General features: G+C 35.5%; 2 protein-coding genes and 1 non-coding gene across 4 annotated transcripts in view; 2 read left to right on the forward strand and 1 right to left on the reverse strand.

Annotated features, from left to right (window-relative positions):
• Positions 1-26,800, forward strand: part of LOC134855160 (von Willebrand factor A domain-containing protein 3A-like) — a 190,794-nt gene that overhangs the window by 145,577 nt on the left and 18,417 nt on the right. For both annotated transcript variants that reach the window (XM_063871575.1, XM_063871576.1), the window contains exons 2-13: positions 11,132-11,184; positions 12,116-12,316; positions 12,837-13,053; positions 13,721-13,845; positions 14,213-14,296; positions 14,743-14,887; positions 15,690-15,808; positions 16,177-16,302; positions 16,588-16,768; positions 18,108-18,239; positions 20,969-21,107; positions 22,179-22,458. In XM_063871575.1, the coding sequence (XP_063727645.1) occupies positions 11,141-11,184; positions 12,116-12,316; positions 12,837-13,053; positions 13,721-13,845; positions 14,213-14,296; positions 14,743-14,887; positions 15,690-15,808; positions 16,177-16,302; positions 16,588-16,768; positions 18,108-18,239; positions 20,969-21,107; positions 22,179-22,458 (1,793 nt within the window). In that variant the 5' untranslated portion in view covers positions 11,132-11,140. The remainder of the gene's footprint in view (positions 1-11,131; positions 11,185-12,115; positions 12,317-12,836; positions 13,054-13,720; positions 13,846-14,212; positions 14,297-14,742; positions 14,888-15,689; positions 15,809-16,176; positions 16,303-16,587; positions 16,769-18,107; positions 18,240-20,968; positions 21,108-22,178; positions 22,459-26,800) is intronic.
• Positions 4,138-4,521, forward strand: LOC134855010 (intraflagellar transport protein 20 homolog A-like). The gene has a single exon (XM_063871389.1). It carries the CDS (start codon positions 4,138-4,140, stop codon positions 4,519-4,521), a length of 384 nt encoding a protein of 127 aa, XP_063727459.1.
• Trnad-guc (transfer RNA aspartic acid (anticodon GUC)) lies at positions 22,070-22,141 on the reverse strand. The gene has a single exon. It is a non-coding gene; the product is annotated as a tRNA-Asp (tRNA).

A 26,800-nucleotide genomic window follows, 5' to 3' on the forward strand; every position in this document is an offset into this window, starting at 1 on the left:
AAATGACCTTTTTCTTGGCGTCCGGATATCTCGCACTTTTGAAATACATCTATTGAAGGTATGTGAAACGAGATTTCTACACCCTCACACATTTTAAACCCATCCATTCTCGATTTGTAAGACCAGTTCGTCAGCTTTTTCTCTTGTTCTTCGTTTTGTATTTTAACTTCTAAAATTGATCTTCCTGTATAAAAATACTGACCCGGTTCAGTTACGATACAGGTCTCACGTTGGAAAATAAGGCTATGAATTATGTCTTTTCCGATAATTATAGCTATAATTTCGCCTCGATATCGTTGCATACATAAGGCAAATTCGACAATTTGATTTTGGCTAGTTTAGAGCAAACGTTCTTGGGTCTATGAGACCTAGGAAAGCATCCCATTGAAAATACCGTCCTGTTAAGTACCCGGGTCGAGATCCCGCTCAAAAACCGCTCAAGATTTGAGCGGTTTGAGCGGTTTTCCAGCAAGATTTGAGCGGTTTGAGCGGTTTGGGCGGTTTGGGCGGTTTTTTTGGAAAAACCGCTCAAACCGCTCAAATCTTGCTTAAAAAACCGCTCAAAAACCGCTCATTTCTTGCGGTGATTTTTGAACGGTTTTTCAAGCAAGATTTGAGCGGTTTTTGAGCGGTTTTTGAGCGGTCTTCCCGGGTCGAGGTCCCAGGTTCAACGTTTCTCTTCTCTGCAAAACTCCCCACCCCCCCCCCGCCCCAACTTACCCCCCCCCCCGCAAACGTACTCCCTCCCCCCAACGTACCCCCTCAACGTATCCAACATCCAACAAACCCCCCCACCAACGTACCCCCCCCCCCAACGTACCCCCCCATCAACGTACCCCCCAACCCACGACGTAACCCCCTCACGTTTAACCATCCCCCCACGAAACCCCCAACCACGTGCCCCCTCTCTCTCTATTTAGTATATCTTGACTTAGTATAATCCTGACAGTATATTTGTTGTGCATGTCTAAAACATTGAACATATTCAGTAGAACAAATACAGCGAATATTAAGCTTCCAGCAAGTCCGCATAGACTAAAGGATAAGGCGTCTGACTTCGAATCATAAGATTGCGGGTTCGAATCCCTCTGTGGTCGACTTTTTATTATTAAATCTTGCGCCGTTTTTGAGCGGTTTTTTTAGATAAACCGCTCAAAACCGTTCAAATCTTGCGCGGTTTTTGAGCGGTTTTTTTAGATAAACCGTTCAAAAACCTCTCAAACCGCTCATTTTGAAGCAAGATTTTGAGCGTAATTGTCTAAAAAAACCGCTCAAACCGCTCAAATCTTGCTTCAAATTAGGTGAAAAATCTCGACTCGGGTAGAATTATTTCTTCGCGTTTGATGCTGGTTATAAATTGTTCTGCTTCGGGGGGAGCAATAACTGTCAGTGCATGAAGTTTGCGGTGATCTTTTGTCACAGTTTTTGTTTTTGAGATTGTCATCTTCTGTTGCATTGTTGTGGGGAATTATTTCAGTATATCGGAAGCACAAGTTCGATATGCCTGCGCCAGATTTTCAGCTGACTTGACAATTTTTTTCGAGAATGGGGGGGATGATTTATATTATTTGGATTTGTTTTGTTTCTTCCGTCGATTTGTTAGCTGTTAGCGCATTTCTGAATTTTGTCTCCGTTTCAATCAGCACTTCATGAAAAAATGGTATCTGAGATTCCGTCAGTCGTTTTTTTTCTTTCAAAATGTAGAAATCAGAAGGCAAAAATCATCAACAATGAATTTTTTCTTTTTCCTCCCAAAAAGACAAAAAATCGAATTCCAAAAGATGATGCATATTTGAGGCATGTTTTATTACAATAAAATTCGCAATAAATCGATTGTATTTTCTTTTTTCAAGAGATAATGTTTTTGAGAAGGAAAGAATGGCTGGCTGATTTTCTCTCATAATTTCCATCCAAATTGACATTGTATCGTTAAAACTTAGTTCAATTGGACTGGTTTAAGATTTAAAAGTCCTTGTATTTCAATTTTTTTCTATTTGTAAATTTTTTTTTAAGGTTCCATGATTTTAATCGTAAAATCAGTGGATGGGATGTAAGATTTTGTTGCGGGGCTTTAATGGGAAATCCCCATTTTCTCTATCAGACATCTACTGATACTGTTCTTGCTAACCATGGCTGCCTATTCAATAAATAGTTTGCTTGTAGACTTCTGCAATGCTCAAAATGTGCGAAACGTTTTTATTGACTTGATACACCAATTTTACATGGTAATAAACCAGGCTACATTTATCTGATTTTAGTTAGAACGCTGGAACTGCGGGGTAGCCGTATTGAAGAAATGTAGCCGTATATAGTTTAAGTTTAATCACATCAACTCTCATCATCTCTTTTCTTTTCATTATCACTTCCATATCTAGAAAATTCAGAGAATTTTTACTGGAATATGCGATGAAAGGACTCCTGACTGAAACCTCGGTTACTATGATACTTTTGACCTGATTACATTTTAAAAAGAGTAAAGGTTAAGATGATGATGGCGGTCTTTTTAAACAGCTAGGTTGTGAGCTTCAAGTCGCAGCTACCTCCAGTACTGGGTTTAAAAGCGTTTTTTTATTAATTATGTTAATAAACCGAGGAACTCAGGGTATTTAAAAAAAAAACCGAGAATCTCCCTCGCATACTTTTCGGTTTATTCTGTGTAAATGTTAAGCTACTCAGCCTGGTTGGCTTGATTCCCAACCATGGCATACTTCGTACTGACCCACTCTCTACACTGTCCCAAAGGTGGATGCACTCACCAAGACATAATGAAATTCGCAATACCTTTGCGACACTCCTGGACGAAGTATGCCATGATGTTGAAATAGAGCCGAAACTTCAATTGTTGGAATTCGAAAGCTTTCACAACAAAACAACCACTACTGAAGATGACGCTCGACTTGACATCAAGGCAAGTGGACTCTGGGGAGGCCGATTCAGCCTAACCTTTTTCGGCTCTTTTTCCTTTTCCCCCACCTGCAAAATTTTACAAGTGAAACTTTGTTCACTTTATCCGAATATTACAAAAATTGGCATGCGAACTAATTAGGCCATGACAAACATTTTTGGTCTTCATAATTAACCTTGTAAAACCCCTCGTTACACCATAAAATTGACGCTTATGTGAGGTGGGGGGAAAAGGAAAAAGAGCCCCTTTTTCGATGTAAAAATTTTCAACCCCCATGCTAAATCCTGCCCTAAAACTATATCTGACGCCTACAAATATCATGAGAGTGTCAAAACATTCAAATACCAACAAAGAATTCTGGATGTGCTAACACAGCAGCTTCGTTCCACTAATTTTTGCGTGTACCGGAGGAGCAGCACCAGGCTCAACAAAAACCGTCCAGAAACTAGCAGAGAAACTAAGCGAAAAACGGAACGAATCATACTCGGACACAATAAACTTTATAAGAGCAAAAACAAGTTTTGCACTTCTGAGGAGTGCAATCTTCTGCCTTAATGGGTGCAAAAATCTTAAAAATACATCCAACATAGACAATTCTATCTGTGCTATAAACGAGGAGGGTAGATTTTAATTGACAATTCTCTTGATGCATTAAAATCGACATGATTTATTCATAAAATTGTGCCGATGTGTTTATATAGTGTTGGTACGGCCCTATCCAACCTGTGCACGTACCGTCGCATGACGGAAGGGCCCATTTTAATCTGATTCTCTTTACTTTTTCACGTTTTACTTTACCTTTCTCTAATATGTAAAATTCCAATGTTTTTTTTGACTGAGTGAAATAATGAAAGACTAGTGAAACAATTTAGTTTACCATAATAATTTTTGACCTTGTTACTTACAGTTTAGCTTAAGAAAAGAAAAAAGTCATCAAGGTTTGAGGGGTCATAGTGTCATCCGCCTCCTCAAGGTGCGACCGGCTACGGCGAAACAGATGACATCCCCCTCCTCCACGGTTGGTCCTGCACTGAGTAGGACCGGGGGTTAAAAAAAAGTTCCGAATCTATGCGACTCCAAGGTTTCTTGGGTGGTTTTTCGTCGATCATGCAATTAAGAAAATAAATTCTAAAAAAGAAAAAACCTAAATGCAAATCGAACTGTTGTAGCTCCTCCTCGTATCTGTATGAAATATTGTGGCATTTTTGTGAAGTTGATCATTTATAGAAGTAATGGAAGCATACGGACTTTACTTCGATGACAACAATAAATTACGAGCACTTGATCCTGAAGTTCAAAAAGATTCTCACGCCTTGAGCGATGGGTGCAAGGAATTTTTGGGAAAGTTTGGAGATTTTAATGAAGTTGTTTCTGAATGGATAACATCTGTGAGTAAACTAGCCCATGAAATCGAGACGACAAAAACCAAAGCAGTTGGCCAGCAAAATTTATTGAAGTCAATGGGAAAGGAACGAGAAGTGAAGCGCCAACAGTTACTGGACATGATTCAAGAAAAAAAGAAACAGAAAAGTCGCTTGGACGAGGAGTTAGATGCTTTGAAAAAAGAAGAGCAAGTTCAAGATTCGTTTATCAAGCGATTCAAAGACCAGCAATAACGAAAATGGCGATCGTATTATTTGTTGCTGTTCCTAGGGCTTCTAATAGTATTTATGAACGTACAATGAAGTCATAATAGTAGTCATTTGAATTTAATCAGATAAATATGGAGTTTTTGTATAGTCGTTATATATCGGAAACAGTGATAACAGGGATAGTTCTTTCCTTTTTTTGACTAAAATATTTTTACTAGCTGTTTTGCAAAACTTTTTTAATAAATGGTCGGATTCGGAGATAGATTGTCGGAGAGAGAGAGAGAGAGAGAGAGAGAGAGAGAGAGAGACAGAGACAGACAGAAAACTTTCACATAAGAAAAAACAAAAACGTTGAGCAATGCTGACTAAATATTTGCGGGTCCATGTAATTAATCTCCCTTCCAAAAAAGACTGAATGAATTAACTATATTCATTTCACGCCAATTCTTTTATTCACACTAGCGAACTTTAGTGAGCGTTAGTGTGATACTACGACTATTCTTTTTTCTTACCTAAGTCGCAAATTTTGGTGCCACTTTTGGGGCACCTTTAAGGCTTTTTGATAGCAAGTGCTTTGACATTCGAATACTAATAAGTTAACACAGTTGATACATTTCAAATTCATTAAATGAACCGAAAAAGCTATTTGTTTCAAACAACATGACAGTAACAAAAACTCGATTTCAGAAATTTTCTAACTCAATATATTTCACAATTTATGAAATGCATAATTTATATAAAATAAGGTTTTATGCTTTCGAATTTATTTCATGCAAAATTAGTGTGGATGCCGTCAGTTTGTTATATTCCAAACTATTACTTGCAAAATTGTGTCGATTTACATTTGGCGCTGCTTTGCTACTTTTGCTGCATAGCATTGGCAGTTTGTTAGCATATGTAGCTGTTTTACTTGTGAGTAGTGTTTGCGGGTTGTTAAGAGTTTGTTGCCGGGTGTTAGATTCAAATTCTCGCGGTCGCAGGTTCGAGGCCCATACATAGCAAAGTTATACTAACTGGAGGCTTATTTCTTTCTTTTCTTATTTCTTCCTATAAAGCTGCTTGTATGTCGTGTTATCGCTAGTGTTTGCGAAGCGCAGCTTCGCTTCTGCTTGAAAGTTTACAATTTATAATAAAACTAAATTTTGATTAAAATGTTCAATTTGGTCGACAGAAAAATCAGCCAAAAATTTCAGCTTGGCATAGATTATTTGTTATTTGGTCATAATTGAAATTAAAAAGAATCAATAGTCCTTTTTACCCTTGCTATAAGCATTGCTATCGCGGGTACTGGATTTTTTCCCGTAAATAATTTTGTTCACAGAATGGTCAAATGGTAACCAGTATATTTTATCTCCATTGGTTTATGTAGACTTAGTTTCCTAATGTTTTTAATCTGCAATTTATGTTGTGCTCATAACATTTGATGTCTAAGTGGACTTTTTTCAAAGATCTAAATCTACGCGCGTAAACATTTTTAAAAATTTTTTAAAATATATATCTTTTTTGTGAAAATCAATTTTCGGCTTTTCAGTTCGTTTAATGTAAAAAATCAAATTCAATCAATTATACCCAGCGCATCGGGCGTAGAGATAAGATATTACATATGCTGGAGACGACAAAGTCTTGTGATTCGAATCCAGTTGGAACCTTTTTTCATTTAAACTCAAAGTTTTCTGCTATTTTGGCCAATCGTCAGTCTTTTTTTTTCTGCTTAGTTCCCCTAGCACGGGCGTTCTTTGATTTTTGAAGATTCAAATTTTTCTAATTTTTGAAGGTCATCAGTGGAACTATTTGAGCTTTAATTTTGTTGCGAAGTTTTTTTTGTTTTTTTTTGAAAAGTTTTTACGCATGCGTGTTTGTTCTCGCAATTAACATTTCTGGGTTGTTGATGCAAATTTATCTCTCAGTTGTCTTATTTGGCCTAATATTTTTTCTGAATTGGATTTTTATTCCAGACAAATTGATACAATGATCTGTAAATGATCTGCTCCCCCCATCCGGAAAAAGAATCAGATTTTTCACATCAGATTTTCAAAGAATCAGATTTTTTGGTAGATTAAGACTATCACGTTTTTAAGAAGTTTTTTTTCAAGCTAGCGGCTTTCCTCTTAATTTCTGTTTGCTAGTTTGTTGTGCTATGTTTGTGTTGTTTTCCTAGTTTTCTGCTTTTTGGTGGTCGACTTAAAGTCTTTCGGTTTAGTTCGCGAATTAAGACTACATATAAAGCACTCGTGGACACTATATAAGCAGTACATTTCGGTTGATTTTAAGCTTATTAGCTGTCGGTTGTAATTTTGTCGGCTTTTCTACCTAATATTTTGTTTTCTAAAAATTTTGGTTTTATTTTAAAGATCGATAACACTTTGGCTTCAAGCTTTTGAATGCTTAATATCAATCTTACAAGGGCTTCTTAAAAAAATTAAGAGAATTTAATTATGAAAAAATTCCTTCTTTGATTTTGCAAAATTTTTGGTTTTCTAGATCTTTTTTCAATTTTTTCTTCGCTTGAAGTCTTGTTTGCGGCTTCTTAAGCGTCATAATGTTTGAATCTCTTAGTTGTTGCATCGGAAGTGGCGCGAAGCTCAGCTTTGCCTCTGTGTAAATTTTTGACCAGCAAAACAAAACATTTTTTTTTTTGCAAATATTAAAAGTCTGATTTCGGCTTAACGAATTTGGCCTATGTGAAAAATCTGATTCGTTTTCCGGATGGGGGGAGCAGATCATTTACTTGGTCCGTTTGCAGGAGTTAAGTTAACAGGAAATGTGAAAGGCGCATCTATTTTTTATATTAAAAGGAAAAAGATTTTTGTTTTATTCTTTGCACCAGATCATTTTATTCAGATCATAAAACTTTTTCCATTGAAATAGTACTAGTTAAACACCCTATAACTTGCACAAAGGAGGACGGCGAATCAGTAATTGATGTCATTGTGCACTTGAGAGAGTTGAAAGCACACGTCTTGTACTTTTTGCAACCTTCTGAAGTCTAATAAGTCATATCATTTCGAAAAGCTTTTTGTGCAAGAGCATATCCAAGAAAACAGACCAGGGGCGGATTTAGGGAGGGGGGAGTGGACGCCCTCCCCTCAAAGAATCGACCCCCTGCCGACCCAAAGGGTCCCCCTTTGGTACTTTTTAAGAAATCCATTTTTGGCCGACTGACCCTAAAATTTTTCTAAAGGCGCCTTGGGCGCCAATATATACTAACTTTCCGAAAAATGCCCAAAAGCGGCTTTTTTGACCTGTTTTTTCAAAAATATGCCTGCGGCGCAGAAAATTTGGCCTATTTACGGTCTTTATAGTGCTTTAGGAGAGCTCGGAAAATCAATTTGATTGACCTAAAAAAAGGTCAAAATTTTCGAAAATTGTTTGAAAATACGTCCCTCCCCTCGAGAAAATCTTTGATCCGCCCCTGACTCAGACATTGTTTTATTTTCACGCTAGTAGGAGGCTAGTAATGCAGATTGTGTTTCATTATTTCTTCGTAAATTTGTTTTTTTTTCCAACAGTTCAAGTGAAAGTTTGACATTGAAATTTTTTCATCCTAAGGATACTCGTTAACTCGGCTAGTTATATTTTAGATAGAGTGAATGGAATTTCCTATAGGCTTATCCTTAACAAATTTTATACAGTGTATCGACGTATAACGATAAAGTCGTAAAACTTATAATCTTATATTTTAGCTTTCGTACAAAAAGCGTATAATCGTATAACTTGAGATCAAAACCCTATCTTGTAGTTTTCAATGAAAAGTCCTTGTCTCACAAAAATGATTCGCCAGTTATCGGTTCCGTATAATGGTATAATTTATCATATTATTCTGATTTCTGGTATAATCGTATAAATGTTTTTTTTTCGTATAATTTTAAAATTTGTCGTATATAGTATAATGTTTAGAGAACACTGGTTTGTTATATTTCCAATTACAACTTTTTTATGGAAACTTTTTTTTCTTACATAGAACCATATATGTTGCGACGCATGATTTGTATGGTCAAAAACAATTTTTCTACATTAATTTTGACAATTAAAATCTATTCTTTATGTTCTGCGGTGAAAAAAGCACCATTAATACTTTGCACCATTACCTTGCGACATAGGATTTGTATAGCACCATATATACTTTGCACCATTACGTTGCGACATATGATTCACGTTCAATTGATGCTTCGTCGTCTCTGCATACCAACTTTAACCACTAATCTGAACAATCCGAACAACAATTTCCGTCTGATTACCTGACTAAGCAAAATTTCTCTTTTTTCCTCACAAACGTTTTCTTCGCTTGTTAAGTTTAGTGCCAAGCAATGGATTGGATTTTAGCGCCACTGTTTCCCTTTTTGAAGCAGGCTTCTGTCTGGACAATTTCTTGAGATAAATATTATTTTGTTTTCCCGGAATGACCAAAAGCCGCTATTTCAGAAATTTGTTATAAGAAACTTACTACTTTTTACAAAGTTAGGCTCTAAGAATGTTACAAGATAGGGAGTTTTTCTAAAGCAAAGTTGTCAGATAGTGACCTTTCTTACAAAAAGTTTGTAAGGTGGAACTTTTCCTTTAAAAATATTTTAAAAAAATTTTTTCATTTATATTTCATAAATTTTTTCATTTATATTTCATAAATTTTTCTTGTACCAATATAAACGTTCTCCGCTTTCGCAGAGTACAATAACAGAAACTTATAGGTCAAAGTTAAAAGTTTCCCCAATTGAGTTAACTGAAGTAACCACTAACTTTGCAGGGGTGCTTTCAACTGATTATTACAATTTTTGTCAAAATGTATCTAATCCCACATACAACACGTCCGAAGCTATATAACATGACTCGCCAAAGTTGATTTTTTGTCTCTAAAAAAACTTCGAATCGCTTACTAGGTAAATAACTAAGAAATTTTTGTTTCTCGAATTTTTTTTTTCATGCATACATTATAACCACAATCTGAAATGATTAAATTTGAAAAAATGAAAATTTACTAAAATTGATTTTTACCTGTGTCTTCCTACGGTGTAGAAACACATTCAGAAGTGTTTTTGGCATTTTTTTGTTTTTTTATTTTTGCGTAGTTCTTAGAACTTGTAAAAATTGTAAGATAGAGGAAATTCTCTTCAAATTTTGAAGGAGTTCTAAGATAGTGGACATATGAAACACCCTATAACACCCTTAGGGGGGGGGGGGGGGGCGGACGCCCTCCCCTCAGGGAATCGATCCTGAGGGGAGGAATTTTTGATTGTCACTGCTTTCATCCTGCGTGTAAATTGTGACGTTTCTTTATAAGTTGCCTAATTTTAAATTTTAAAACGAGGAATGGGAAATAAAAATGGCTGATTTTGGGTTTTGACAACTTTCAGGCATTGAAGGAAAAATTATAATGAGCGATGCTTGATATCATACTAAAACCATTTTAGGATGATATTTAATGAAAGTTGATGAGAGGCTGATCTGCCCAATGCACTTTTAACTTTATTTTAACGATATTTTAGCTATTATTATGTCTCATTCTTCCTAAATTGCTTGTCCTTTACTTGATAAGTTTTACAGAAACGTTTGAAAAAGTTGAATAAATTTGCACGATGTTTTTAATTTTTTAACCTATATTAGATTTAGTTTGAAAAGTTATTTTGGTCGAAATATTCTGTGCCAGGTGCTCTGCAAGTGGCTCTCCTTGTTTCTTTAGAAGCCTATCTGATGTTTCCGCCGAGAATACGCGCAAAGCAATACATGTCGAGAATACATGTCGAGACTTTTGAAGAACTTCTGTTTATTTTTTTTTGTAGGAGAGAAAGAATAAAAGCTTTGCTACTTAAGCTCAAACATTTTAAAAACTGTAATTGTCTCGGTTTGCTGCTAGTTTTTCCAATCGACATGACTTGGCCGCATTTGGCTCTTATTTGTGGTTATGATTTTGCGTGCGAAAAAAATGTTTAAAATGCTTATATAAAGGTGAAAATTAAATGTTTTGACTGCTTTTGCTTAATCTCAAGTTCTTGATCGACAAAAATTTAATAAGAGCAACATCAAGTGCCAAAATATGAAGGAAGGTTCTAGAGTTTTGTAACAAGAACAGATCGAAAGTTTCAAGAGTACATAGAAAACTTTTGTCAAAAAATTGATTTTGAGTCGAAATGGAGAAAAGAAATGTTGTAATGTACGTTGTGTAATTTAATAATGTAACCAAAATCTTCCAGTCAAACGCTTGGCAATACGAACTAACCAATTGTTGCAAGTAATTTTTTGTTGAAAAAAATCTCATCTCTCCGAATAATTTCACCAGAACAACACTCAATTTTTAAGTGTTGTTCTGGTAATTTTTAAGTGTGGTTAAGTGAAGAACGAATCTATTTTTCAACCAAAATTTGCTCAATTTCACCAAAATTTTCAACGTCACCATTTTTTCAAACATTTTTTTTCGATCAAGTTTGTGTGGGGGAAAAAATCCTTGTTGGAGAAATATTTCTCATTTTCATTAAAAGATGGGCAAAAGCGCTGAGAAAGAGAAAAAAATGAACAAACATGGTTCTTTTTTCTAATCGTTTTGTCGTTTTCCCGCGTTTATTTGCCGTAGACACGAGCAGTTTTGCTTGACACAGCGTTTTTGCTCAGTAATATCATGAACCTTAATCTCACTTTATATTTCAGTTTGCTAATGAGTAGGCGCAGCTCTATCGCAGAGGAACGAAGTGAATCTCGGTTAGTGTTTTAATTTTTGCTCTGACCATTAAAAATGGGGAGGAACTTTGTATTCGGGTGTGTTTAAGTGTTTTGTTTTCTAGGCATAATCAAGTACTACAAATAATCATCGGAATGTGTCGAGTGATATATCATTTTAAAGCCGCTTGATTGGAACGACATTAAACGCCAGTCGTGATTGGAACGACATTAACAAACTTCCAAAAACTTGTCCCAATGTCGAGAAAAGCTTGTGTGAAAAATGGCTTGATTTACAATGAAGAAAACTTTGGATGTTTCATTTAGCGCTTATTTGGTAAAAAAAATGCTCTAAAATATGTTCTAAAAAAATTAAATTATTGTACTAAAACAGAAAAAAAAATCAAAATTTTTTTATTTTTTTGTATTTTTTCTTTTTTGTTTTCTATTCATTTTTGAAAACAAAAATGTCGATCATGCCTAATTCACTAATTTTTTTACCTTATCGTATGTTTCTTGAAACACGCCACCAACTAGAAACGACACTTGGCTTTTATCCTCTTACAAAGCAACAAGCAACAGCGGTCTTTTTTAATTCTTTTAGTGAATGAAACCTGTCACAGAATATCCATCCCTAGAAAGGACTAGCTCAAACGAGTTTTGTACCTTGTTAACTGCTTCATCCCTTCTGGAATGGAAGGGAGACAGGAGCGGAAATAGGATTTTCTCGAGGAAAATTTCTAAAATTTAATTGAACGTTTTGCCACCTTTTTTCTCGGTCGAGCCAACTGATTTTCCCATTACTGCCAATACACTATAAAGACCCTTTTTTGTAAAGTTCAGACCAAAAATTGTTTTTTTTTCGAAGCGCACTCCCCCTCGACTTCGAGACCCAATGCGGCTTCAGTTCGTCAAAAACTTTCATCGTTTGTTGTCCGACTGAATTTTTAAAGCAATATTTCATTTTTTTCAGCCTTTCTGGAATTTCAACTGGCACCCGAGATGTAGCAGTTCCCAAAACACAACAGAGGCCTGGCTCGGCTACTTCAATCAGGTCAGGACGGAGTTCGGTCTCTTTCAGACCCCAGACAGCCGAGAAGAAGGAGTTGAAGAGAGCTCCCAAAACAGACAAGACAGATGAAGATGATACGCTTCTATCAAAGAGCGATGAAAAGTTAGTGTTTATTCAGTTTCGATCTTTTTTTTAAATCTAAAAGGTCTGCTTTTTCCTGTTAAGTAAAAAAAATCACTCAAATTGTATTTGATGTAGAATTTAAATTCCAATTGAGGTTGCTGCGTTCGCTTTTACTTTAATTCATCTAACCAAAATTGACCGTGAATAATACTCAGCCTAGCACATAGTTCTTTCGCCACTCATTTGTCTATATTAATCTTGGCCATTTTTTCCTTCTCCCTAATTTATGAAAACAACGTTAAAAATAGATTATTAAATTATTAGTGTGTCTGATTATGAATGAAGTTGAAATGTTGGTCAAACAGAAACGAATTGTATCCGAATATTCATCCTCACTTAATCAATTATTCGTTGCACACTTTTTCCGAATATTCAATTTTGTCGTCTCAAAAATGAGTCTTCTGGTATTTGAGTTTTTTATTTAAGTTTTTTCCAAGGAATTTAGTTTGTATTCAAGAAAAATGGCGTTTATTGCACGGAAGTTTTTTTTTGCTCTCAGAATTGACGCCGAAAGCCTGAACGGTTCAACCAGCCGAAGCATCGAAGATCAGAAACCGCCTAAACATAGAAGAAACAAAGGTACGTCATCTGGTGGCAGATTGAAGTCTGAAGGAGGCTTAGCGAAGCATGAGAACGCGTGGGAACAAGGGACTGAGATGGGAGCGCCTCCACCTGCCACTTATGTGACCAAAGTAAACCACACCCATGACCTAATGGCAAGTAAACAACAGGATCATTGAACAATCTCCTCCTTAAATTAATTTAAAGATCTTTTATCCACAAGGGAATTGACCGACATACGAGCTGCTCAGCATTTTTCGGAGGACCGCGCTGCTTGGCCGAGAACTTTTGAAAAGAAGTGTCTGCATTTTTTGGTGTTTTTTTTGTTAGGACTTGAATTGATTTAAAGGGACGTTTTCTCTTGACTAAAACTTGGATGCTTCTTAGCCAATGCGTATGCAATCTTTTGCTTGCTGATTTTTTTAATGAGCTTTTATCGCCGCGCCTGGAGATAACGAAACCTATTTTGATGAACTGTTTGAAGTTTCAGTCATCTATTGAATTGTTTGGCATTCTTGGCTGATTTTTCAAATGGTTTATTTTGACGTTTGGGGCGTTGGCGAAATCGCTAAGGTATCCGCCTCCCAGTCAAAAGGATGACAATTCGCGGTCCGTGGTAACTTTTTGAGGGTAGACATCATTTACTGTACTTACGAGTAATTTTAAAAACAATTGATTGTAGGTATCAATCAAAATCATAGCAGTTATTCGCCGTTAAGGGCTGAACACTTCGTACATTAGTCTTTCCTTCGCGAATTATTTGCCTTATCTTAATAGTTGGTTCCTATGTTTGATTTGAAATGTTTCGTTCCTGTGTTGCAGCGCCTGGCGACGGCGGATCCGGTGGCGCAGGCAGAGTTCTCCTCCACCGAAGAGTGGTTGAGTGTGCATGGGATAGACCAGTCTGGACTGGACTTCAAGACACTCCTCAACAAGGGCATCGTCAGGTGAAATTATACCCCCTCCGCTTTTTTTACAAATTGAATAAACTCAAATCCGAACCCAGAGACTTCTAATGACGTTTTCTCATGTTGGAAAATTTTTATTTTAATTAAATTGAGCTGTTAATTGTTCATTTATTACCACGATAATTGTCTCGGTTGTTTGCAATAAGTCTAAAAATACTAATCTTTATAAAATTATGATCATTCGAAAAGAACATTCATTCTTTTAATTTCCATTTCATTACCTAGAAATAGAAGTTAAAAGCAGCATCGTCTTCGAAATTGAAATGAGATAAGTCATCTGTTTTTGAAGAGGTCATGTTCACTAGATTGTGAGTGTAGCTAAGTAGTACTGACTTGTTTGTTGCAGTGGTGATACTGAGCCTGGTCGGCCTGCGAGGTACATCAAGTTCCAGGCCAGAGTGGTGGACGCTTTTGAACGCCGTCTCAAAGAGTGAGTCAAAATTAGATTCTGTATTCCTAAAATCTGCAGTTTCTTTCAAAAACAAAAATTGAGGTTTAAATAAGCAGAGAAAATAATGAGTGAAAATAATAATTGAAAACGAAGTAGTTGAAAAACTTGACACTTCTTTTAAGGAAAACATTTAAAATAAAAAGAATCAGCTATTTTGGTTGATATGACTTACTCTTGTTGTTCATCAGCACTCGGAGTGTGGCATTGTATAAACATATATTACAGTGCGTATATTGCAGTTCGCATTACTTGAATGAACGTGGTCGGAACATTCTGTGCTACTTGCACAGCACCTGATATCTTTAAAAAATCTAAAGTTTAAATTGAGTGTGAACCAACTATCCTTGTTATCCTTAGTAACAAAACCTATAATTTAAACTGAAATACAATCAAAAAACTATGAATATATTTGGTTTGTTAATTAGGACCCTGGCCATGTACAACAACAGAGTGAGGTGGCTGCTGCAGGCTAGTCGGAGGGTGTTCGGGGTGGTGCAGGGCAGGAGAGTGGCAGTCCTCATCGACACATCAGACGCAAACCTCAACTTCGGGAGACTCGCCAGTCTCAAGGTACTTTTTGGGATCATGTGGATAAAAACAAAGCTCTCGTTCGTACTTTTTCTTCACTCAAGATACAGGGGGATTGAAATAATTAAACAAGAGAAGCGAAATGTTATATTGCGCAGATATTTTTATCGGTGTTTAAAAGTGAATTTGAGCCTTGAGGACTATATTTTCTCTGATTTTGCACGCGAAGTGAAGTGTTGCATTGCAAAGGTTAGGCTGACTATAGTAAGAGCGTTTGGATAACTGGTACGCTAAGGATTTGAGTCATCTAGTCGGTGAAAATGTCATCAAATTTTTTATTGTTTATTTTCAAGCTTCATCTCAATCTGTTATCTGTTTCAGTGTATTGCTTATTTTTTGCAATAAATCAAACTTGAGAAACTTTCTTAGTAATAAACAAGATTCTGACTTAGCCCCTTACAATACTTTTTTAAAATTCACAGAAATTTTCAATTATCGAAATTTGTCTGTTCAAGCACTCAAAACTTCCTTTAACTTTTTTAACCAGGTTGAAGGAATATGGTTTATTATGAACGTGTAAAGTAATTTTTTGATGTAAAACATTTATCCTGCTTGCTCGAATCGGCCCTAAAGAAAGAAAGAAAGAAAGAAAGAAAGAAAGAATTTATTTCTCACTGTTAATGGTAAATTTGCATATAAAGAGAATTTAAATATGAAGCACCAGAAACAGTGAGGGGACAGTTAACGAACCCAATTGGTAAGAGTAAAGAGTACTGGTTCTGAGAGGAAACTTTGATGTATTATGATTTTTTTATTTTGGTTTATCTCGTTTATTCTGTCCCAGGAGGACATGATAGCATTATTCGACCAGCAGATCTCCTCCAAGCAGGCTGTGTTTCTGATTGGCATGGGGTCAGAACTGGACGTCTTATTCGACAGTCCAGTAGAAGTCACCTACAGGGCGTAAGTAATTACAATAAGAGTAGTTTTTTCCTATAAATATTTTCGAAATATTTTTGGAGAAATAAACTTTCAAATGAAAAGTTGATTATTACATTCATATCCGCTTTGGTTGTGAAGATGTGTATAATTCAAATTTTCTTGGCTTCGAAAGCGTTTTAAAAAATTATAATCGCTCGACCAAACTGGTTGATCTAAAAAAGTAGTCAAAAGAGAAAATTGAACTTCGAATTTTTATTATGGATCGGAAGCCTGAGATCCTCATTTGCTCCCTCTACTGACAAACCAATAAAAACTGATTTATTTTGTAGTTTTTTTTAACTTTCTTTTTTTATTTTTATTGCTGAGAACTTCCATTTTTCTCATTTCAGAATCGAAGAGTGCAAAGCGTACCTGGAAGAGATCAGACCAGGCGGAGGTTGCAATGTTCTTAAGGCCCTGGATGTTGCACTTTCCGTGCCTGGTGTTGACAGTCTGCTATTAGTGCAGGGATCGTGGTTAGTTTACAACGCTAGTTGCTAGGGTTCGAGCCCCGAATAAATTGCACTGCTCGTTGTGTTTTTTTTTCATATATATAATTTCATTTCGCTTTGATTCAGTCCTTGCATTTGCTTACATTAAAAAACTTTCAAGCTAACCGCATTCAAAAAAATTGGTTTATGAATTGCAATGAATTGTTGATTGGTCATCTTTTCATTTTATCTTCCTCTTTATAATTTACCTTATAAATTAATTCGAGTATTTGTCGAATTGAAAATAGCCAACCACTCACTACTTTTCAGTGCCGACCAACCAGTGGACAAACTGTGTTCGTTCGTGCAGCAGATGCTAGTAGGCAGAGGGGAGAATGTGAACTTCCAAGTAGTCTCATACAACTGCTCTTCGACTGTGGCCATAACTGGGATGGAAACTATGGCTCAGATAGCCAATGGAAGACTCCATTGTCACAATGCAGAGGATCCCGTTAGTTTCAAAAATACAGAAAGCTACTTGCAGTTCGAACAGAAAAAAATTAAGAAGAATAATCTCAATAAATTTTGGAACTGAACTTGAGACAGAGATCATGTCTAAACAGTTTTTTCCCCAGAAGTGATTTTCAGAAATCTTAGCCAACTTTGTAAACTAAGATTTTTTTCTACCTAAATTGCTCAGTTTGTTAATTGAGTTTGCTTTGGATAAAATTAACCCAAAACACGTCGAAAAATCTTTCTGACCAAAATAAAGAAAATCCTAGATTGGCTTGTGATTGGAACATTATGGTAAATACTACTGTACAGAACTTGATTAAAAATTAAACTTCAATAAAAATTTCTTCTAAACATTCATGTGCAACTTTGCTTATGAGATGTACATTCCTTTTTAACCAATGAAATACTTTTCACCTATCAAATAGGTTTCTCCTTTTTTAAATTACTAAATGTCAGGGCTGGTCAATAAAAAACAGGGGTTGTTTTAAACAGTGTTTAAAACTGTTTTAAACACTGTTTAAAACATGACTCAATTTTAGTGTTTTAAACAGTGTTTCATGTTTCGACTGCGAGGGCGCAATTATTACGCAATTTAACTGGCAGCTGTTACTTGATTCATCCAAATTAACACGTACAGTGCAGTTCTTTCAACAAGCTATCAAGTGCGCATTTGCCATGCAAGTTTTGCTGACATTATACAGCTTTTAATCAGAGATTACTTATCAAAACCATTAATTTTCAACTTACAACTGAGATGGTGCCGTTAGTCGACAGGATGAAAAAAGATTATGCGTCTCATGAAAACGGGCAAACTTCGACAAACGCGGGGGTCAGGCTTCCGAAACAGCCGGTTATGGACACTTTTGTTGTTACGACATCAGCGAATCAAAAAGCGTCTTTTGACAAAGCTGTTGCGAAGTTCTTTTACGCGTGCAATATCCCTTTCGTTGCTGCAGAATCTGAACAGTTCAAGGTAAAAACGCCCAACTGCAAGGCTAAAAGCTTCATTCGCGCGCAGACCGCGTTGGGGGTCATTAGTGACGAATTGAGTCGTTTGTCACTCAAACTGATGTCTTTAGCCCCGAGCTCTGCAGGCATTGAGCGTGCGTTCAGCACAATGGGGTATGTGGAAGGGGACCTCAGGAACAGCCTTTCCTCAGAGAAAACTGAGAAACTAGCATTTTGTATGCGTTGCTTGAAAAAATAAATTCTTGCAAAAAAAACATGTTTTAAACTGTTTTAAACTGTTTAAAACGTTTAAAACAGTTTTAAACGTTTTTTTTTAAAAAAAACATATTTTGACCAGCCCTGCTAAATGTGCGTGCGTGTTGTAGAAGCAGGCGTATGCGAGTACAGACATGAAGGCCCTGTTGGCCGAACTAGAGAAGGGCAAGGGAGTGTTGGGCAGAATCCAACAGATGCGGCAGGGCATGATAGGAGACGCCCTCATCAACATCGTACAGGAGGTCAGTTAAACTTCAATTCTGAACAATTCAGCAATTATTCGTTATGAATTTTGTCATTAAAATCGATCCAATGTATACAAATAAGGCTCCCCGGGTCGAGGTTTGCGATTTATGTTTCGACCGACTCGACCAAAAAATGGTATGTTTCGACTATGTTCGACAGAGGAAAAAAATTCGACCAAGTTCGACCGAGGAAAAACGTTTCGACCGAGTTCGAACGAGGAGTTTTTTCGACCGAGAAGAATAATTCAATCAACTAACATAAATTTCAAGTAATTGACATTTTTAATTTAAATTGTCTTTGTCAAAATCTGGATCATTTCAACTTTCAAACATTTGAATTTCAATTTGAAAAGCTATTTAGACGTTTAAAAAAGCGCTTAAAATTTGCATGTTGAACAATTCAATTATTATTAATAAAACTGTTTTTCTTTTTTTACGCGTTACATCACTCCAGCAACAATTACACGTAAAACATTCTGCGTGTGTGGGGAAGGTGAGTGGGAGAGTTTAAAAGATCTTTTAAACTCTTCCACTCCCCTTCCCCCACAAACACACACAGACAAATTTACAGTTTTCTTTCATGAATATTTTACGTTTAATTGTTGCTGGAGTGATGTAACGCGTATAAATTGAAGAATTAAGTAAATAATAATTAAATTGCTCGCCATGCAAATTTTAAATGCTTTTTTAAACGTCTAAATAGCTTTTCAAATTGAAATTCAAATGTGGGAAAATTGCAAGGAGCAACATTTTGACAAAGACAATTTGAATGAAAAATGTAAATTACTTGAAGTTTATCTCAATTGATTGAACTATTGTTCCGACTTTCGTAACGAAAGTAACGGAATATTTGTGCTCGGAGAGGTTTTTTCTTTAGTTAAATTTTGACTTTTTAACTAGCCATTTTTGACGGAATTTTTTAAATATTATTCAAAAAGTTTTGTTGTCCTGAGCTTAAATTTGAAAAGATATTTCACCTGTGATCACAAAGTCAAAACATACACGATTTCTGTCGAGAAAAACAAAACATACGTCGAGCACGGTTGAAACATATCCATTCGGGCTCGAACAAATAAAATTTTCAAAAACGTCGGTCGAGAAAGTCGAAACATACCGGGTTGACCAAAAATCCTAATCGTATAGCTTTAATATATATATATGAAAATGCTAATCATACACTTTTCATGCAATTCCATAAGTACAGAAAATTGCATGAAAGATCTATGATGACTGATTTTTCATAAATGGAAATTGTAAGACTAGCATTTTTCCATAAACCAAAAATATTGATTTTTTTTACAATTTAATTTCTCAAAATTTTTTGGTTGTGTACGTAACCAAACATAAGTGACAATACTTTGGTTACTCATAGTAGAGTAACCAAAGATTTGCATGTCCAGCATTACAAATGCATTGCCAAATTCTGTTATAACATTAATGCCTTAATATAACGAAAGTATCAAACTTTTTTTTGGCAAACATTTTGAACGATGATTACTTTTAAAATTTGAACTTTTAAGTTATCAGACATTGATCAAGGCATGCAGAAATATACCGTACAAAACAAAATAGGCGTTTTTAGCGTTTTTTCAAAAAGTTAATAAGCAAAAAGGAAAAAAAATCCAATATTAGTGAATCCAAGACTACATTACGCACACAAAAAATTAAATTTTGCGTGCAAAATTGTTTTTTTTTTAAATGTTTGTTTGAGTACAAAATTCGATTTGCGGCTGAAAAATTTTGGGGCAATTTCAAAGTTACTTGATGTCGCCATCAAAAAAAATACTAGTCATACTATCTCCATGTTTTCCTTTTTTTTAGTACGATACACCGAATTTTATGCCAAAATACGATAAAAGTTCTTCGAAAACTCGATGGCACCATTTTTGCAAAAAGTATGAAATTTGTATGATTAGTATTTTTTCATCGACTTAGTTTATGGAATTGTATGAGTAGCATTTTTGGTCTTTGAAAAACAACCCGGGATATCTGAACTGAGTCGAACAAAGTGTCGAACAATTTTTTGTTGAGTCGAGAAAGTCGAAACACCAAAATTTGGATCAAACGTACAATTTCTCCCGCAAATTGATTTAGGGGGAAGAAAATATGGATTTTTCATGAACTAATTTTGAGAATAGCCTAGATTTATTCAAAATTAACCGCTTTACTGAAAAGAAATGAATTGAAACATTAATCTAGGCAATTAACAGTATACAAATGCAATCCCGCATGCAAAAATGTAAGAACCAAATTTATTTGCTCGATCGGTTGCATGAATTGCATATTTTATACAGAATCAATTTTCATATTTAATACATGCTTGGGGCGGGGAGAGCATTCTACAGTAGGTCACTTAGGGGGGAGATTGTATGGTTTATTCCAAAATTTGGTTGAGAAAGTCGAAACATTCCGATTTTTGGTCGAGAAAGTCGAAACATTCCGATTTTTGGTTGAGAAAGTCGAAACATTCCGATTTTTGGTTAAGAAAGTCGAAACATTCCGATTTTTGGTCGAGAAAGTCGAAACATTCCGATTTTTGGTCGAGAAAGTCGAAATATAAATCGAGCACGTCGACATGGGGTGTAACGTGTAAGTACCCCTTCATCATTTAACCCAGTCAAAAAGCCATTGGAATTTCGTAAATTAGGGAACTGCAATCAATTGGTCGCCAAACGACGCTTCTGAAGCCATGCAAACCCAAACCTCTCTCAAATGTCTTTATTTAGATCAACAGTGAAGTGGCCAAAATGCCAGCCTCTCAATTTCTCCCTCGGCCACCTAACCACACCGGCCCACTGCACATCCAAGAGGCCTCTTTCTCCCCCAAGACCACCGCTGATTGGCTCGCTCAGAATGGATTGAAAGGTAATTCTTCCAGTAAGCCGATAAAAACTTGGATGAAATTGGAAGATTTAAGTTCTCGTGGTTATAACGGATTGTGAAATGGGCTCTCTCTTTTTGAGTTCTGGCCCAGGGATTCAAGTACAAGGGACTCAAATATAGTTTTTATATCAATCTGTTTAAATTATTCCTGTATATTTTACAGTGCTGATTTAAATTATCCGGACGAAACGAACAAAACTTGAATTTTCAAACTCGTTTTTCTCAAATTGGGTTAAGATAAGACAAAAAGTGAAGAGAACAAAAGTTGCATAGAATTTCACAAGAATTAATATAGTGCCATTTTTTCTCCGAAATTCTCAACAAAAATTTTACCCCAAAAATGGGTCATTTTGGCTTTTTTCAATTAATCAAGAATTACGCTGAAACTACTTTGTTAATTGATGAGAAAGTTATATCACAGGAAGCGTCTCGCGCAGCTCAACAAAGTTTTAGAAGGGTTAAATCTCCAAAATTTTGCGCAAATTGTTTAAAATTTATTTTTAAACAGAGATTCTGGGTTTTATATAGTAAAAATCACATTTATTGACTATCAAGTGAAAATGTTTTCATTTATACTGGTTTTTGGAGATTTAACCCTTCTAAAACTTTGTTGGGCTGTGTTGGAAGCTTCTAGTGATATATATTCTCCATCAATTAACAAAATAGTTTCAGCGTAATTCTTGATTAATTGAAAAAAGTCAAAATGACCCATTTTTGGGGTAAAGTTTTTGTTGAGAATTTCGGAGAAAAAATGGCACCATATTAATTCTGGTAAAATTCCAAGCAACTTTTGTCTTCTTCACTTTTTGTCTAATCTTAACCCAATTTGAGAAAAACGCGTTTGAAAATTCAAGTTTTGTTCGTTTCGTCCGGATAATTTAAATCAGCACTGTATTTAAATCAAGTAAAGCAAAAAAAGAAATAAAGGTTGACTAATAAAAATGCTCTCTGTCGGGGAATCGAACCCCGGTCTCCAGAGTGACAGTCTGGGATACTCACCACTATACTAACAGAGACTTATTAGTTCTAAATGCCAGCTTTGATTTGTTTCAGCTAAGAGATTGAGCTTATATCAAATACTAGCTCCAAATGCATTCGATTATGTGGAGGGATTTGTAGCTGCGCTGAATAAAAACATTAAATCCTCCAACTATGAAAGCCAAATGGTGCAATTTGAATGGCACGACAAATCTGTCAAAAATGTCCACGTGGATCCAACGATGCTCTACGACTACCAGCAGCGACTCGGGTCAGTTGTAGTTCTATTTGAGAAGCGAATCGACTGGCTTTCTACAGCGTCACGGAGAATTTTCGGCACAATTGTGGAAAACAAGTAAGTTTTGGGGGCGTTCAACAGTGCCGAAAATGAAAAAGTGTTGAACAATAATTTTATTTTCGGCACCTTGTAATTTCATTTTGGGGGGGGATTTTCAAAAAATTTCGGAAATTTTGTCGACTTTTTTTTTAGGTCGACCAAATTGATTTTCTGAGCTTTCCTAAATCACTATAAAGACCTCATTTTGACTAAATTTTATGCGCCGCAGGCAAAATTTTGAACAAGCCAAAAAAGCGTTTTTAGGCAATTTTTGGAAAATTTTGACCAAAAAATTGCGTTCTTTCGGCGCGCGCTCCCCACTCAAAATTAGTATATATTGGCGCCAAAGGCGCTTTTAGAAAAATTTTACGGTTCGTAACCAAAAATCGATATCTCAAAATAGTACAAAGGGGTACCCTTTGGGTCGGCAGGGGGTCAAATTCCTATGGGGGGTGGGAGTCCGCTTCCCCCACCCGCCCTTTCCCCTAAATCTGCTCCGCTGGTGGGTACTACTATGAACTTTTCATCACACCGCGCTCAAAAAACGACACTTTCGAAAAAAAAGAAAAAATTTTTTAATAATTTTTTGAACATGGTCGGAAAATTCTGTGGTATTTGCTAGCAATCGGCCATTCTTGTTTGAGTTTGTTTTTTTATTTAATTGACAAGGTGATTTATCAATATTTTGAACCAAAATTAATGATCGAAGACTTCCATGTTATGTATTTTCATAATAAACATTTGTCATAGATTCCACGTATAGAAATGTGTCATAAGCAATTTTAGTATGGAAGTCAACCCGCTATTCTAAGTAGCTCATTTTTCCTAGGTGTGAAACTGGTGTTTGCTATATACTAAAATTTTAAATTTTGCATGCAAAACAATTTTCCGGAAACTGGTTGTTTGGGCAAAGCAATAATTTTCCGATTAAAAAAGACAATTTAAAAATTTTTAATTCAAATTCAGAATTTAACACTTTGGAACCACGCAAAAAATGCCTATCATACAATTTGCGTTAGTGGAGATTGCGTAATGCGGCAACTCGCAGGAAAAGACAACTCGCAATTTACTCAACGCCGCAGTCGCGCCAACATGTTGTGAGCTTCCCAAGAGAGGGTAGGACTTTATACAAAATTTAGAGCCGATTATCGCCGCTAAGTGGTGTAGCGCGTCCACCGGCGACCTTAAAACGAGAACATTATTTTTCCAATAAACTTCAAAACTTGCGAGTTGTCGCTCTCCTTAAATTTTGCGAGTTGTCTATTGTTGCGAGCTGTTTTTTCTTGAGAATTGTCGCGGTACATGGAAATTGTTCGATCACCTTTTCTTAAAAAATTAAAAAATAGATTTAGGTGTTTTTTAAAAAAAAAAAAATACTCGATAGTTTGATGTTGCTTTTTAAAAATTTATTCATGTGATTTATCAATTTTTGACCCAAAATCACTGATTGAAAAATTGCTTGTTATATTTTTTTAAGAAGCGTTTTTCCGTAGATTCAATTTATAAAATTGTATGATAAGAAATATAAGTATGCAGATTAACTTGCTATTCTAAGCAATTTATTTTCAGTGAAAGTTAGGGTTTTGTTCAACAGTGGTATGCTTAACATGGTCCCGAGATTTTTTTTATGAGAAGATTTTGCTTAATTCCATATATTCCTTTTGAACAAGGGAGAATCGTTTAAAAAAATCATAGTCAAATCCCTAAAAAATAACCAGTTGCCTCTTGATTAAGAAGAATTTAATGTGCTCCTACTAAATTTCTGAGTGCGCTTGTTTTGGAAGTTTTTGAAATGAATAATTTACTAGCTCAACTTAACTTTTTTTTACATGCAAATCTGATGCGAATGACCACGAGGGATCGTAACGTAATTGTAACGAAACTAAGTTGACGTTGCTTTTTTAAAATTCATAATGTGATTTCCGACTGCCTTTTAAAGTCTATGGAGCAAAGTCTGATTTAAAAACATGATGAATTTTTCAAAAAAAACTTTTTTATCATCCCCCACACGACACGCCATATTAAGTACAAAGTTATATATTTCGCGCCTAGCAACGTAACAGTTCTGACAAACAGCTTCCGAGTTCTGTTCAGCTTATGTGTTAACCTCAGTCGCTCAGTGGTCGCGAAACTGTGTGCGTATTGCAAAAGCAGCCTGTTATTTGCATGCAAAAATTTTTTTTCCGGAAAAAAATTGTTTGAGTAAAGAAATATTTTGCGACTGAAACAGACTCAAACTCAATTTAATACATGGCCCGCGACCCAAAGTTTCGATTTCTACATTCTTGACTTGAACTGAAATCGTGGCGTTGGAATCTAATTCGCTAAATAGCAAAACAAATTCAAATAACGTGGTGCAGCAATTCAATTAAATAAAAATATAAGCCGAAATGACCGCAAATATAGCCTGGCTAATTTATTGGCGGTGCTACTCGAGTGTGATTGACTGAATTTAGCTAACCAGATTCGTCCGCATACATATCTGCTCAAAATATAAAGTTATTGATTTTGGGCCGTTTAATGCATAATTTAGTATAGGAGTTTGACACTTTTTGGCATCACGTAAAAAGTGCTTGTCATATAATTTTCCTAAATAGAATTAGTATGATCAGCTTATTCATAATGTGATTTCCGACTGCCTTATAAAGTCTATGGAGCAAAGTCTGATTTAAAAACATGATGAATTTTTCAAAAAAAAAATTTTTTATCATCCCCCACACGACACGCCATATTAAGTACAAAGTTATATATTTCGCGCCATGCAACGTAACATATACGCTTAGTTTACTATTTCTAGTTTTGAAAATAAAAATAGTTGTATTTTCAAAATGCAAATCCTCTGGTAGTTGTTCCGACCACTGAAAATGGGGAGGAACGTTAAATTCGTGTGTGTTCCAGTTTTTTTTTTAATTTTCTACGTTAAATCAGGCAGCCCAAATAATAATAGGAATGAATCCAATGATATATCATATTAAAGCCTTTTCAGTCGTGATTCGAACGATAGTTAAAATTTTCCAAAAGGGAAAACGAGGAAAACTTGTTTGAATATATTGATTTTTGGTGTATTTTCGAGCGAATAAAGTGAGCGAACAGGCTTATTTTGTTGTTTTTTTGGTCATTTAAGTCAATTGCCATAAATAATCATCTGATTGAGTGGATTGATATATCATTTTGCAGTCCTTTCAGCCTTGATTCAATTGATATCTAAAAAGTTTCAAAAAATTCTCGTACTGTTTAGAAAAATTAGTTAACAGTTTTTGAGTTTCAGTTCAATTTCGAGCGAGCGATCAGGTAGGATAAGCTGCGAAATTTTTATTTTAGTCAAGTCCTTTCTTTTAAGTTTTGTGGTGCCTCTTGGGAATAAAAAGTTCAAAAACGCAACAATTTTCTATATAATAGGAAACTTTTTCCTAACAATTTCGGTGAGTTTTTTGTAGATATATATGTATTTTTAAGTTTTTCTTGTCATCTGTTGTTCGAAACGGTTGCTTAAGTGGCCTATGTTACTCTGACTGTCAAATTTGTTTAAGTTCTAGTCCATCCTTGTTTGATTTTGTTTTTTATCTAATTGATAGTGTGATTTATCAATTTTTTAAACCAAAATTAATGATCGAAAACTTGCATATTATATAGTTTCATAATAACCATTTTTCATAGATTCCACGTATAGAATTGTTTCATAAGCAATTTTAGTTTGGAATTCAACCCGCTATTCTAAGTAACTCATTTTTCCTAGGTATGAAACTGGTGTTTGCTCCACGTTATAAACAAAAATTTTAAATTTTGCATGCAAAATGATTTTCCGGAAACTAGTTTTTTGGGCAAAGCAATAATTTTGCGATTAAAAAAATACAATTAAATAATTTTAACTCAAATTCAGAATTTAACACTTTGGAATCACGCAAAAAATGCCTATCATACAATTTACGTTAGTGGAAATTGCGTAATGCGACAACTCGCAAGAAAAGACAACTCGCAATAAAAGACAACTCGCAAGAAAATACAACACGCAGTAAAAGACAACTCGCAATTTAATCACCGCTGCAGTCTCGCCAACATCTTGCTAGCTTGCCAACAGAGGGTAGGACTTTCTACAAATTTTAGAGCCGATTATCGCTGCGAAGTGGTGTAGCGCGCTCACCGGCGACCTTAAAACGAGAACATTAAGTTTCCAATAAACTTCAAAACTTGCGAGTTGTCGCTCTCCTTAATTTTTGCGAGTTGTCTTTTGATGCGAGCTGTTTTTTCTTGGTAGTTGTCGCGGTACCTGGAAATTGTTTGATCACCTTTTTCTTGAAGAATTGAAAAATAGATACCAAATGCAACTACTAGATACAAAATGAAAGATACAAAATAGATA

The sequence above is a fragment of the Symsagittifera roscoffensis genome, chromosome 10, assembly GCF_963678635.1.
Source record: "Symsagittifera roscoffensis chromosome 10, txSymRosc1.1, whole genome shotgun sequence".
Lineage (NCBI taxonomy): Eukaryota > Metazoa > Xenacoelomorpha > Acoela > Convolutidae > Symsagittifera > Symsagittifera roscoffensis.